The following is a 16,162-nucleotide window of genomic DNA, read 5'->3' on the forward strand; positions in this document are numbered from 1 at the left end:
TTGTTTGGAAAAGTTGTTCTGAAACAAAAGGGCGTTTCCCCTTTAGCCCGGTTTGTTTGGATGTGAACACAGCAATCGCACTCTTTTGATTATTGAATGGTGCACTGTGTGCTCTTTTTTGGCTATCCTTGCTCTTTGCTGCTTATTATGGGATGAATAAAGGTTATCTTCTCTTATCTTATATTCATACAGTATCTTATCTGACTTCTGATTAACATTTTTTGGGATATTGAGTGACAAAGAGACATAAACAGATCTAGAAATCCCTTCTGCTTTTAAAAGAGGTCCCTTCCGTAAAGAAATATCTCTCATTAACCATGAATTCAATTAGGATTTTTGTTTGGTGTATCTAAATCTCTGAATCACCAGGATTAATGTTTATAAAAAAAAACATGAAATCAAATCTCATAAAGCTTCTGAAAAGCGGCAACATGTCGGATGAAAAGTTGACATATTATTACCAAAGAGAACAGGGTATGGGTCATTTAGCAACACAAACTACACAGTTCATTGTCATTACAGAAATAGTTAAACATTCTTGGAAATGTGCATAATCCCATTACACCTGAGAAGGCAAAGACAAAAAGAACATCCTGGATTTTGTTTCAAAAGAGCAAAGCCAGGGGCGCTGGTGGCGCAATGGTTAGTGTGCGCGCTCCATGTATGGAGGCTGTAGTCCTCCAAGCGGGTGGTCCAGGATTGAATCCCACCTGTGGCTCCTTTCCCACATGTCATTCCCCACTCTCTCTCCCTGATTTCCAACTCTGTCCACTATCCCATCTCTCAATTAAAGGCCCCAAAAGCCCAAAAATAAATCTTAAAAAAAAAAAAAAAAAGAACTAAGCCAGTAAAATTGTGTATGTGCTTCAGTTTTGCCATTCCTCTGTATTTAATTTTTCCCATTACAACAAAAATATTAACTTCTGACCTTCCATTTCTCCAATTTCTCCATTTCTCCCAATTCCCCATTTTTTCTCATTTCTTTTTCCTTTTTTTCCAGTGCGTCGGTGAGGAACATTCCATCATACAGATGGGAAAAGGGTCCATGACCTTGAAATGGATAGATAAAGACAGGCGTAATCCACTGATAGTGTACAGATTATACAGTCAGTATGTCTTAATAAATCTGTTTGAGTTGAGGATAGATTACTCCAGAATCTAAACTTGAGAATATTGCTTACAAGAAAAGGTTGTTATGTGTAAGTATTTTTAAAGATTCAGACCCTCCAGTTCTTATCAGAGTCCCTACAGACCGAGCTACCACCACCTCACCCCACCCTCGTATTTTTTATTTATTAATGCAGAAGCCCTTGCTTTTTTGTAAGATGGAAGGGTTATTTCTGGATCATTTCACTTTCATTTTACTCTTTACATTCCAAATAATTACAATTAATAAACCAGTCATGTAATATTGAAAAGGGATGTATTACTCACCCAGGTCATGACAGAGGCCAGCAATCTGAACACAAAGGACGTCTCTGTCAGTGATGTTGAGTTCCGGCTGCCTTGACCTGAGAGCCTCAGCAAGTTTTCCTGCTAAGTATCCCACCCTTTTTAGACCACAGAAAACATTTTTTTAAGTTATAATGCAGTTATCACAATTTATTATATATATTTTTATTCATATTTTTTATTCGATCCATACTAAGACAGGCACTGTTTTCTGCCTTTATTGGTTTTACAAGGTGCTTATGTGAAAACCACCATGAGTATTCTCCTTATTTGGACTGAGGTCACCTGTGGGCTGAAATCTGAAAACTTGCTGACTTACCCGATCGAGTGTTCAAAGCGGTTGTGAGACGCTCCAGGGTAAACAAAGTAGACACCTCCAAGCTGCTTTATGAATCGAAGTCTCTGGAACTGAGGTGTGTCAATGATTTTGATGAGGAGTGGGTGTAACTCTATGCTACCATGGATGGGATCATTAAACACCTGGCAGAAAACAAACAAACAAAAGTTAAGAACAATGAAATGCGTAAAACAATACACCATGAAGACCAGCTCAAGTTTGTCTGAGGGCTCTGGGAGGTATAGCATAAGCATGAAATGAGCCCAAGAATAAAGCTGATGCTACAAAGAACGTTTTTTTGACTTTACCACTGGTTGGGATATTAAACATCTAGAAGAACAAAGAGAACAAAACATTGGACACTGAAAATGTCCTTTCAATAGAAAGCGTGTCTTCCTATTACTTTTTTTTTCAGTATTGAAGGAAAGGAGAACAAAGAGGGTTGGTTTGGATAGTAAAGGTGCACAAAGCTAGCTGTCCTCACCAATGGTGGGGATAATAAGCATCTAGAGAACAAAGCCCTCCCAGTTAATTCGATTTTTAATTTAGACTGATAATGGATAATACATGTACACAGGCTTAACTTTGTGGAGGTGTGTTTGTGTGCGGTTTATTCTACAAGTTGTCATTGTTTGTTCTGTTTATTCTCTCTTACCGCTCCAGCCGCATAAAAAAGTGTGATGTGTGGTAAGGTGTGTGATATGTTTTACCTTGGTGATGATCGTTCTGTAGAATAAAAAAAAAGAGCATTCACAGAATGAACTCGTGCTGAAACTTCCAACTTAAAATTATTGCTCTATAGTATTGGGATATTGTAAACTGCTTTAACAAAGACAGAGGTACTCACTTATTTGCCTTTTTGCTCGGACTTGCCATTTTGCCTCGACTAGATAAAAGAGAAAGAAGTCAGTCATTTATTAAGTAGGCTAACCTCAGTTTTACACAAGCTAAAAGGCAAAATTGGTAAATTAAACCATCAGTTTAAAATAACGATACAACTTACCAAAAGCCAACCATGAATTTAATCGACTATAACTAGAAAACCAACCTCCAAAATTTCCTCCAATTGTCCAAGTCCTTCTTTTAGTACTAACTCGTTTCCTCAGCTCCCTGTAACTTTGAAAAATCTATCTATATAGTAAGAAGCTGTAAGATGTTGCATTGAGATCAAGTTAATGTTTCTGATGCTGATCTGACAAGTGGTAAATGTCATTTAAATATCTGCTTAAGGCTTTTTTTTATGACGCTCAGGGTTTTAAAACATCTGACATTTATATCTCCACCACACCCATGTTATTGGTCTTTACCCTCATGATCCTCTTCTTTTATTGATATACCAAACATTTCAGAAAACAAAACTGAAAGTGCATCAGAATTTCTTAAGTCAAATTAACAAATCTAAACGTATAAAGAAGTGAAGAAATGACAGGATGTTAGAAATAAATCAGTATTAGAAGTTACTTCTGAAGAAAAATTCAGAGGTAGCCTGAATGTTGCATGTTTAACCTGCTCTTTAGACAGAGATTTATAGTGTACTCTATTTGAGGACTACAAATACATCAAATGGCCACAAGATGGCAATGTTACTCAACTCTCTATGGTAAAGTGTTCCCTGACCATTTGATGAAATAAATGCTCTGCTGGAGAAAGTTTTAACAGGTACTGATCTTTTTTGTGTTGCTTTTGTCATAACTTTCAGAAAGGAAACATAAGAAACCCTCAGACTGTAAAAGATTTTCTCATTCTATGATGACAAAAATGTTCAGCCTCATGATGTATCCAGAAGCATGTAAAGTCTGTCTGTCTGTCATCATTCTATCCAAAAACAAAACTATAATAATAGACTATAATATGTATATATTGCCCTCCAGTAACATCCAGAAATGAGCACATTGCAGGTGTGTGTCTATCAATGCCAGTAGCTCAGTCTGTAGGGACTTGGGTTGGGAACCAGAGGGTTGCCAGTTCAAGTCCCAGTGCAGAAATACAGAAGTTGGTCTGGTAGTTGGAGAGGTGCCAGATTACCTCCTGAGCACTGTCGAGGTGCCCTTGCATGTGTGTGTTGCATGGTTAACAGAGTGTAAAAACTGAAGTTTCCCCTTGCAGGGATCAATAAAGTTAATCTTAATCTACTTTTTCTTGTGAGATTACTTCTGATTGCAGAAGTTTTTTATCATCTAATTTCTGCCGAGGTTTAAGTTTTCTTTTAAACTGAAAGAAGGATGTCAAAGTCAAACTGATTCTCCGTGCAGCAACACAGATCAAACTTAAATGACAAATTGTAATCTCATGTTAGTATAACTATTGATTTTTTTTTAAAGTCAATGATGTACTAAAACTGTAATATCTGTGGTACTTTTTTATGCTACTGATTTTGCCATATTCACAAATTCACAAATCAGTCGTAAAAAACCACAAATCAACATAAAGCAAATCAACATAACGTAAGGACAAAGGAACGCAAACTCTGAGTTCACATGTTTGTACACAGAATCTGATGCTGTTTCAAAAGTTGATCCTCTTTGTAGATGTTGTGAATGATTTTAGCTGATGCCAAATAGGAATATTACAGATCTTGATAAATAATGTCAAACCAATCAGAATAATTTCAAGTAAGTTCCTAATTTTGTTTTTTAAACTACCATTAATACATGTGTTTTATTGGAAATAATTCATAATATATCAACAAAATAAGAATGAAGTAAGGTGAAAGATCCATTTTACACTCACATGGAGGTTTTTGTTGTACTCTATAGCAGGTCAGGCTTGGTTTGGATGGAAGAGGAAGTAACAGACCTGAGCGCAGGCTTTTATAAAGTTGTGGTTGTGGCTTAAACAGGTGTGGCAAAGAAGTCAGATATCGGGATGCAGATTGGATGGTGTAACCCATTGGTGTTGATCAAGACCAGGAAAGGGCAACTTTGGTCACAGCAAGGGCCACATATATTTAATTCTCACTGTCAGAGGGCCAAATTGTAGGATACTCTTCGGTGGACTTATAATTCAACCAAAGGAAGGAATACATAGCTTTTATCAGCCTCTATGATACCAACATTCATATTTTAACCTCCAGTACAATTGTTAATCCTTAATTTAATGTGCTTACTTCAAAATTAAGTTTCTTTTCCAATACAATGAACAGAGTATTTACTGGTTATTTTAGGATATTTTTCTTTCTTTTTTTCAAATGTACAAACTAGTGTTGTAGTAATCGAAATCAAGACCGGTCTCAAGACCACTGTTTGAAGGTCTCGTCTTGAAAGTATTTTTACTCTGTCTTGTCTCTGTCTCAGACTGGGCGGACTCCTGATTTTAGATTAAGACCAGTCAAGACCACCTCCAATGCTCCTTTCTAAAAGAACAAATGACTTCAATTCATTTGTAGTTTGATTTTTATCTCTTGGTTACCACCGCAACCTTCCTGGTGTTACTGATGAGTGGTGAGTGACACGCCCGCTGCACACATGATGATTTTAAAAGTGATATTTATGGTCTTGGTCTTGACTTGGTCTCGATCCCTAAATGTCTCGGTCTTGTCTCAGTCTCATATCACTCTGGTATGTCTTGGTCTCGGTTAGTGTGGTCCTCACTACAACATCAGTACTTAGTATACTTTCATATAAGAGTTTTACAAAAACACTAACAGTCAATTATATCTCAACTGCATGTGGCCCACCCCTGAATTCTAGATTATAATTTGAATGTAGCCTCATTCTAGGAATCAAAATAAAGGCGCTTTATAGTATTTTGGCGTTGACACTTGCACAAACAAAAAGAAAACAAATTCAAGGGTATGAAAGGATTTCTCCATCATAACGTCCCTGCCCTTCCCCAACCGCCTGAGCCCCAGTAAACAGCCTAAAATCCCAGTTAAGTCTAGCTGGTTTTGTTCACTCAACTATACTTTCATCCACACGTGAGGAACCAGAGAGAACAGCCTCTTGGCCTGCAAGACTCTTTCCCTGGATTGCATTAGTAACTCTTGCAGATATTTGGAATACTTTCCCTTTAGTATAAAGCGTTTGGTGTGTGAGTCCATGCTGTGTAGGGAAAAAGTTGATGAGATTGATAGAAGGCCCACACACAACCTAAATGCTTAAAGCTGCAGCTTCCTGAGCTTCTCGTGAAGGACAGCATTATCATACAGCTTACTGTTCAGGACTCAACTTTCAAACTAAAAATCAACCTTTAGCATTTAATATGTCACAAAAAGGTCAAATAAAGAAAGAGTTATTCAAACTTACTGTCCACATACTCCCCATGGGACTGATAGGATTCATTCCCAATGTAAGCAGCATCTTGACCTCAGCAGTGGTCAGATACTCAGATTAGTTACCTGAGTTATAAGAGACATCTCAGAGGCCCTGAGATGATTATAACTGAGCACATCATGCCAATTTAGAAAGGTAAAAATATTGAGACATCTAACAACTCAGTGACATCAGAAATGTGAGAATGTGCCGACATGAGTTGTTATTTTGTGAGGGATAACGTTAAGGTAAGAATTGAATGTACACCGCACTTTATTCATTGACTCCTGTTTTTTAGGTGAAAAAGGAAAGTTTAAAATGTAGTTTTTAAATACATTTTGGGGAGATAAAAAGCACAATCTTCCACTCTTATGTAAAGCATAAAGATGAACACTGAAGTAAAGGACAAGCACCTCTAAATGTTTTTTTCTGCTCAGTATTTTGTCAACAAAACATGTTTTGTTTCTCTGATTGTAAATGACAACAGAATGACTCAACAAGTGTTGAGAATGATAAGCAGTCCCTTAAAACGGCAAAGATTCTGAAATCTATAAATACCTGGATCAGGTTGTGTTTTAAGTTGTTTATTTCTTGGACTAAAAGCTCTATGGGGTGGCAGTAGCTCAGTCTGCAGGGACTTGTGTTGGGAACCGGAGGGTCGTCGGTTCAAGTCTGGAGGTTGGTCTGGTAGCTGGAGAGGCGCCAATTCACTTCCTGAGCACTGTCGAGGTGCCTTTGAGCAAGACACCTCTCAAGGCGTTTTATAACACATTATCATTAAAGTATTAAGTATTAAGTATTAAGTAGTTATTAAAGTATTTCTGATTCTGAAATAAATGGAGAATGCGAAATAATGGAATTTCAAACATGCAAATAATGATGTGATTAATTCCAATAAACTATTGGAATCTAGTGATTAATCACAATTTTAAAAAAAAATAATCGTTTGACAGCCCTGAATAAAATGTGAACTTACTCTGAAGTTAAGTGACATTAATTACAACAGTAATAAAGTGTTTTTCATGAAGTCTTATCTGACCCTCTCCTGCTGAGTGTTTTCTTCTTTCAGATGTATTTTCTATTTAAGTTCATGAAGCATAATGAAAACAGTCTGATCTGAAAATACAGCTCTGTGTTTATGGACTCTCTGTAGTAAATATATTGAGAAACTTTTGGTCTTTCATAAACATCTTTCCTCAAGTTCTGTGGATTGGGTTTTGAACAAAAAGGAGAAAATGGTCCTGTTAACAATGATTTGTCATTGTTTCATGATATGATATTTATCTGAACTCTTTTATCTGAAAGCTGCAACATGTGATTTGTTTTAATCGCTCATCTCCTGCTGCTTCCTGTTCTACAACCAGAAAAAATGCAAAGTATTCTGCTTTGCAGGTAATTTTGTTACCTACCCCGCCCCCCCCTCCACACACACACACACACACACACACAAACACACACACACACACACACACACACACACACGCACACACACACACACACACACACACACACACACACACACACACACACACACACACACACATCCACACACATCCACACATACACACACACACACATCCACACACACACACACACACAAACACACACACACACCAAACAACAACGACACATGAACACTATTGTCAGTCTCTAACAGCATGAACACTAGAATAACATCTCCTGCATACAGTAATATGAATGTGTATAAATGTGAACAGCAGCATTACAAACATGTGATCCAAACTCCACACACTGTTTCTGTTGATATAAATGATCACATGATGTACAGTTGATTACTGTGTCCTACAAATAAACTTGACATGATGTGATGAAATACGCAATGTCAACGTTAACTCAACCTGTGAAGCATGTGAGGGCAGTCAAAAAACTTCTAAAGAACAGATTAAAATCCATATCAAGTAGTTGGCAGTTATGATGAAGTAATAAATGAGTGTTTACGTCTTTACAGAAGAATTTATATTTGTTGACTAATACTGTAGCAAACACTGAAATCTAAATAAAGTTAAAAACATCTTCTAAATGTTTATAGAGAGCTTATAAAATAGTGCAACGTTGACCAGAAGAATAAATTCTGTTAAGTTCATCAAAAATGATTTTCAAGAAAGAGAACATCCCAAAAACCGTTGGCTCAAATTGAAACAGATCTTGAGAAAATCTGGAATAGAAAATGCAAATAGACGTGTGGTACCTTCCACTCTTTAATCAAACATAGTTACATAGGCAAATTACTATTAACACTTTGTTAATTCTCTACTCATGTTGGGATAAAACCCCTGCTGTGATCTGCAACACAATATTATTATACTTAAGATAAAAGTTTAGAATGACAGGATTTAAGAAATAAATCAGTATTAGAAGTTACTTTTGAAGAAACATTTAGAGTCTTGATAAAGGATAAATACTGAAAATATTGACCCTCTCTCCCAGAAATGGAGCGTAGCGTTAGTTCAGGCAGGCCACAGAGTCACGATCTGTTATCATGCCAGAGTTTCGGTAACAGCTGATCTCACGCAAGTCGCATCAGCTGATGGCCAGCTGGTTTGCTTCGAAGCATCCTATTGGCCAAATAGTACATATGCCGCCTTATTTAAACTGCTCTAGCCTGCCTCCTTTTGCTGCTCCCTCTGCAAGCAGCATTTGCAAGTGCATTTGCAACCCTCCTCCTCCCCACCTCCTCCCTTTTCTGCTATTGTGACTTAATCAGTGTCATGCTTGTCTACAGCCCTGAATAAAATGTGAACTTACTCTGAAGTTAAGTGACATTAATAACAACAGTAATAAAGTGTTTTTCATGAAGTCGTATCTGACCCTCTCCTGCTGAGTGTTTTCTTCTTTCAGATGTATTTTCTATTTAAGTTCATGAAGCATAATGAAAACAGTCTGATCTGAAAATACAGCTCTGTGTTTATGGACTCTCTGTAGTAAATATATTGAGAAACTTTTGGTCTTTCATAAACATCTTTCCTCAAGTTCTGTGGATTGGGTTTTGAACAAAAAGGAGAAAATGGTCCTGTTAACAATGATTTGTCATTGTTTCATGATATGATATTTATCTGAACTCTTTTATCTGAAAGCTGCAACATGTGATTTGTTTTAATCGCTCATCTCCTGCTGCTTCCTGTTCTACAACTAGAAAAAAATGCAAAGTATTCTGCTTTGCAGGTAATTTTGTTACCTACCCCGCCCCCCCCTCCACACACACACACACACACACACACACACACACACACACACACACACACACACACACACACAAACACACACACACCAAACAACAACGTCACATGAACACTATTGTCAGTCTCTAACAGCATGAACACTAGAATAACATCTCCTGCATACAGTAATATGAATGTGTATAAATGTGAACAGCAGCATTACAAACATGTGATCCAAACTCCACACACTGTTTCTGTTGATATAAATGATCACATGATGTACAGTTGATTACTGTGTCCTACAAATAAACTTGACATGATGTGATGAAATACGCAATGTCAACGTTAACTCAACCTGTGAAGCATGTGAGGGCAGTCAAAAAACTTCTAAAGAACAGATTAAAATCCATATCAAGTAGTTGGCAGTTATGATGAAGTAATAAATGAGTGTTTACGTCTTTACAGAAGAATTTATATTTGTTGACTAATACTGTAGCAAACACTGAAATCTAAATAAAGTGGAAAACATCTTCCAAATTTTTATAGAGAGCTTATAAAATAGTGCAACGTTGACCAGAAGAATAAATTCTGTTAAGTTCATCAAAAATGATTTTCAAGAAAGAGAACATCCCAAAAACCGTTGGCTCAAATTGAAACAGATCTTGAGAAAATCTGGAATAGAAAATGCAAATAGATGTGTGGTACCTTCCACTCTTTAATCAAACATAGTTACATAGGCAAATTACTATTAACACTTTGTTAATTCTCTACTCATGTTGGCATAAAACCCCTGCTGTGATCTGCAACACAATATTATTATACTTAAGATAAAAGTTTAGAATGACAGGATTTAAGAAATAAATCAGTATTAGAAGTTACTTTTGAAGAAACATTTAGAGTCTTGATAAAGGATAAATACTGAAAATATTGACCCTCTCTCCCAGAAATGGAGCGTAGCGTTAGTTCAGGCAGGCCACAGAGTCACGATCTGTTATCATGCCAGAGTTTCGGTAACAGCTGATCTCACGCAAGTCGCATCAGCTGATGGCCAGCTGATTTGCTTCGAAGCATCCTATTGGCCAAATGGTACATATGCCGCCTTGTTTAAACTGCTCTAGCCTGCCTCCTTTTGCTGCTCCCTCTGCAAGCAGCATTTGCAAGTGCATTTGCAACCCTCCTCCTCCCCACCTCCTCCCTTTTCTGCTATTGTGACTTAATCAGTGTCATGCTTGTCTACAGCCCTGAATAAAATGTGAACTTACTCTGAAGTTAAGTGACATTAATTACAACAGTAATAAAGTGTTTTTCATGAAGTCTTATCTGACCCTCTCCTGCTGAGTGTTTTCTTCTTTCAGATGTATTTTCTATTTAAGTTCATGAAGCATAATGAAAACAGTCTGATCTGAAAATACAGCTCTGTATTTATGGACTCTCTGTAGTAAATATATTGAGAAACTTTTGGTCTTTCATAAACATCTTTCCTCAAGTTCTGTGGATTGGGTTTTGAACAAAAAGGAGAAAATGGTCCTGTTAACAATGATTTGTCATTGTTTCATGATATGATATTTATCTGAACTCTTTTATCTGAAAGCTGCAACATGTGATTTGTTTTAATCGCTCATCTCCTGCTGCTTCCTGTTCTACAACTAGAAAAAAATGCAAAGTATTCTGCTTTGCAGGTAATTTTGTTACCTACCCCCCCCCCCCTCCACACACACACACACACACAAACAAACACACACACACACACACACACACACATCCACACACACACACACACACACACACACACACACACACACACACACACACACACACACACACACAAACATACACACACACACACACACACACACACACAAACATACACACACACACACACACACACACACAAACAAACACACACACACACACACACACACACACACACACACACACACACACACGCACACACACACAAACAAACACACACACACACACACACACACACACACACACAAACAAACACACACACACACACAAACATACACACACACACACACACACACACACACACAAACATACACACACACACACACACACACACACACACACACACACACACACACACACACACATCCACACACACACACACACACACACACACACACACACACACGCACACACATCCACACACACACACACACACACACACACACACACACACACACACACACAAACATACACACACACACACACACACACACACACAAACATACACACACACACACACACACACACACAAACAAACACACACACACACACACACACACACACACACACACACACACACACACACACAAACAAACACACACACACACACACACACACACACACACAAACATACACACACACAAATCCACACACACACACACACAAACACACACACGCACACATCCACACACATCCACACACACACACACATCCACACACATCCACACACACACACACACACACACATCCACACACACACACACACACAAACACACACACACACCAAACAACAACGACACATGAACACTATTGTCAGTCTCTAACAGCATGAACACTAGAATAACATCTCCTGCATACAGTAATATGAATGTGTATAAATGTGAACAGCAGCATTACAAACATGTGATCCAAACTCCACACACTGTTTCTGTTGATATAAATGATCACATGATGTACAGTTGATTACTGTGTCCTACAAATAAACTTGACATGATGTGATGAAATACGCAATGTCAACGTTAACTCAACCTGTGAAGCGTGTGAGGGCAGTCAAAAAACTTCTAAAGAACAGATTAAAATCCATATCAAGTAGTTGGCAGTTATGATGAAGTAATAAATGAGTGTTTACGTCTTTACAGAAGAATTTATATTTGTTGACTAATACTGTAGCAAACACTGAAATCTAAATAAAGTTAAAAACATCTTCCAAATTTTTATAGAGAGCTTATAAAATAGTGCAATGTTAACCAGAAGAATAAATTCTGTAAAGTTCATCAAAAATGATTTTCAAGAAAGAGAACATCCCAAAAACCGTTGGCTCAAATTGAAACAGATCTTGAGAAAATCTGGAATAGAAAATGCAAATAGATGTGTGGTACCTTCCACTTGTATGCAAGCAGGGAGGAATGTGTGCTGTTCCTGCCTAATGCTTTCCATGTAAGCGCGTGGAAGGGCAGGGAGATCCCTTACAGAGACATACCGCCAAATATAAATAATTTCATCAAAGTATTCTTTTGACAAAGTGGTGCTGACTGAAATGACATTTGTACACACAAAATTAAATCGTCTGGTTTGTTGAAGAGGAGATGTGATTTCAGTCTTAATTGACTTCACTTTAAATGTCCAATTTCAATACAATACCTATTCTTTTTTTCCTTTTAACATTTCCGGTCTCTCTTCAGCTGAACTATCTAATAAAGGCAAAAAGGCCCAAAAACATCTTTAAGAAAAGTTTTATTGTGACTCCTTACCTGCTGAAAGTCTGAAATGATAGGACTCTACGGTGCCTCAAACATTAATAAAAGTTTTATTTTTCTCTTAAAGGGATACTTCACCCGTTGAAACATGAATCTGTATTGACATTGGGTCATATATGTAGTAGAAATGTAAAATACATTTTGAAATTAGTGTCTTCTTGGTCGTGAAAAGGCAGAAAGTATCTGTTTGGCTCATGTTGATGAAAGACACCAAATCCCAGAATGCACAGCACTGCAGGCCATTCCCACTAAGGTCCTCTAGTTCAGAATCAGAAATACTTTATTAATCCCAGAGGAAAATTCGATCGATACAGTTCCTCCAAAATATACAGTATAGCAGTAGAAATATAGTAATAAAAACATTTACAGACATATTTACTTCAACACATAAGGCCATTTCCTCAACTGATTTAGAAATTTCTTCCAGAATTGATCTTGGAAATTCCTGGCAGAAAACAGACTCTATAACCCTTTTCACACATACAGAAATCTCCTCAAAAACTCTGGAGATTTGGCTACCCGGAGGTTCTTTAGGCTATGTGTGAACGCAAACAGCCGCATTTTTCGCCCGGACTTTACCTGGAGTTAATCCGGCCAGACCCCTAGTACTTTATCTGCAGAAAATCCGAGTGAGCTGATATCTGAACATGGCCGCATATACTCTGGAGATTTCAACTCGAGGTGAAGAGAATGACGCTTATATACAGTGACTGACCGGCTAAAGTGTCTGCCCGCGACCACTACGATCTCTGTGCATGTGATTAAACAGCTGCATTATGTTTTCTGGTCGTCAGTATGTTGTTCTCCTCTCTTTTGTGAATGTTGTCATTCCATTGGATTACACATAACATTGATATAAAGGCAAATATTCTCATTATAACATCGTGTAGCGGACTGTGTTGCTACGGCCGCTACTTCCGCGTTGTTTATTTACGTCACGTCTTGCCTCAGGAAATCCCCCAAGCCCCCTCCCCTCTGACAGGGATAGTTCCCCGCTGTGAGGAGCATATGTGAATGGCTAGGTCAGGAGAATCTCCGGAGAAGTCCTCCTGTGATTATGTAGATATTATCCGGAGTGCGTATGTGAAAACGGTCTGAATGTCTGTGTCCATAGGCAAACAGTGAGAGCACCGACACTAGGTTTTCAATTCTGGGAGTGAGTTCCACTGATCTGTGATTGGTCTGTAGCTTCAGTGGTCGAAAATATGAGGAACTAGCGTTGTAGTTTAACCCCGCTAACCGCAACAGCTTCCAGTGACGCAAAAATCGTCATTTTGCGTCACTGGAAGCTCCTTTTCAGACTTAGAAATACAAAGATTTCCCATCTCAGGGGAAAATGAGGGCGGGATGCACAACCATTCAAAAATACTACCAGGTTTCTAATGATACAAAGCTTAATGCAAATGGGTGAAGTATACCTTTAAACTTATATCACTAGTTTATTTTAATGTATCTCTCCAGGCTGCCCATTCTCTCAGTGGTTATGTGTTTTGTTTTTTTACTTAATGTTTGTTGTAAAACGTGCTCTTAGCAGCTCTAAACATTGGTGAGGAGCATTGTAAGCAGAAAGCTGAAGGTAAACAAGTTCAACCTGAAACTATTGGAATCATTAGACACCTGACAGAACACAATAAAAGAAACATTGGACACACCTGTCCTTTAAAAACAAAGAGCAGCAGTAAAGAACACTCCTAGCTCTTATGTGATCAAAGTTTCCCCATAATTACATTTCTAATGATCAGCCTCACATCTCCATTGTTACAGAACAACAATCCTCCTAATGTTGGAATGAAGAAAGTTCATTCACTGACATCTGTCATAAACAGGTGAAACCTTCACTCTGAAACCAGCAGTTGCAATAAAGAAAATGATGAAAATAAAAGTTAAGTCGTGGCTTCACAATACTAAGACCAAAACACAAAGATATGCATGCATGCATACAAGCTATGCATGGAGCCCACATTAGCACACACATTCAAGTGCATAGGAGTACACTTTTCTTAGTGCACACCTAAAATATAAATCCATGAATGCACTGAATTTAAAATTTCTGACAGAAATTGGAATTTCCTCATAGTTGCTTTTATTAAATATTTCATGTTGTAGATAATTTAATGCACATACAATCGTTCTATTTTTATAATAACTTCATTTCTACTTCATCTGTTAGTCACTGTATGATTTAGCAATTCAAGTGAGAAATTTTTTTAAAAGTTGGAAAAATGTTATACAAATTTTAAGAACATTTTGTTTGTAATCCAACCTGAATCCATCACTCGACTTGAGAATACCAAAGAAAAAAACTATAAACTATATGAAACATCAAATAATCCTGCATGAAACACTTTTAAAATAGGAGCTTTTTTACAATCCCTACAAAATAAATGTGAAACAGTGCCCGGCGGCCAGCGCCCGGCAGCCAGCGCCCGGCGGCCAGCGTCCGGCGGCCAGCGTCCGGCGGGCGCAGCAGCCTCGACACAAGATCGGCCTGTCAGCAGCAGCCGTCTCGCCGCTATATTTATATTTTTTCGCCATTATCAGCTTTCTTCATAGAGCCTGTTAGCATAGCTTCCAAGCAATATGGCGGACGTTAAGTTTCGATTCTGGGAGCGAGTTCCCACCCACTGATCTGTGATTGGTCTGCAGCTTCAGTGGTTGAAAATATGAGGAACTAGCGTTGTAGTTTAACCCCGCTAACCGCAACAGCTTCCAGTGACGCAAAAATCGTCATTTTGCGTCACTGGAAGCTCCTTCTCAGACTTAGAAATACAAAGATTTCCCATCTCAGGGGAAAATGAGGGCGGGATGCACAACCATTCAAAAATACTACCAGGTTTCTAATGATACAAAGCTTAATGCAAATGGGTGAAGTATACCTTTAAACTTATATCACTAGTTTATTTTAATGTATCTCTCCAGGCTGCCCATTCTCTCAGTGGTTAGGTGTTTTGTTTTTTTACTTAATGTTTGTTGTAAAACGTGCTCTTAGCAGCTCTAAACATTGGTGAGGAGCATTGTAAGCAGAAAGCTGAAGGTAAACAAGTTCAACCTGAAACTATTGGAATCATTAGACACCTGACAGAACACAATAAAAGAAACATTGGACACACCTGTCCTTTAAAAACAAAGAGCAGCAGTAAAGAACACTCCTAGCTCTTATGTGATCAAAGTTTCCCCATAATTACATTCCTAATGATCAGCCTCACATCTCCATTGTTACAGAACAACAATCCTCCTAATGTTGGAATGAAGAAAGTTCATTCACTGACATCTGTCATAAACAGGTGAAACCTTCACTCTGAAACCAGCAGTTGCAATAAAGAAAATGATGAAAATAAAAGTTAAGTCGTGGCTTCACAATACTAAGACCAAAACACAAAGATATGCATGCATGCATACAAGCTATGCATGGAGCCCACATTAGCATACACATTC

General features: G+C 37.9%; 1 protein-coding gene across 5 annotated transcripts in view; it reads right to left on the reverse strand.

Annotated features, from left to right (window-relative positions):
- The window catches only part of LOC110005513 (deoxynucleoside triphosphate triphosphohydrolase SAMHD1), a 158,874-nt gene that overhangs the window by 47,841 nt on the left and 94,871 nt on the right, over nt 1–16,162 (reverse strand). For 4 of the 5 annotated variants that reach the window (XM_065961270.1, XM_065961269.1, XM_065961271.1 and 1 more), the window contains exons 1-6: nt 4,520–4,565; nt 2,637–2,675; nt 2,500–2,515; nt 1,772–1,932; nt 1,435–1,550; nt 929–1,050 (exon numbers count right to left, since the gene is read on the reverse strand). The exons of the other annotated variant lie outside the window; for it this stretch is intronic. In XM_065961270.1, the coding sequence (XP_065817342.1) occupies nt 929–1,050; nt 1,435–1,550; nt 1,772–1,932; nt 2,500–2,515; nt 2,637–2,665 (444 nt within the window). In that variant the 5' untranslated portion in view covers nt 2,666–2,675; nt 4,520–4,565. Of the gene's footprint in view, nt 1–928; nt 1,051–1,434; nt 1,551–1,771; nt 1,933–2,499; nt 2,516–2,636; nt 2,676–4,519; nt 4,566–16,162 lie in introns of those variants that run through there. 5 annotated transcript variants of the gene reach the window in all.

Source organism: Labrus bergylta, chromosome 12, assembly GCF_963930695.1.
Source record: "Labrus bergylta chromosome 12, fLabBer1.1, whole genome shotgun sequence".
NCBI classification, from domain to species: Eukaryota; Metazoa; Chordata; class Actinopteri; order Labriformes; family Labridae; genus Labrus; species Labrus bergylta.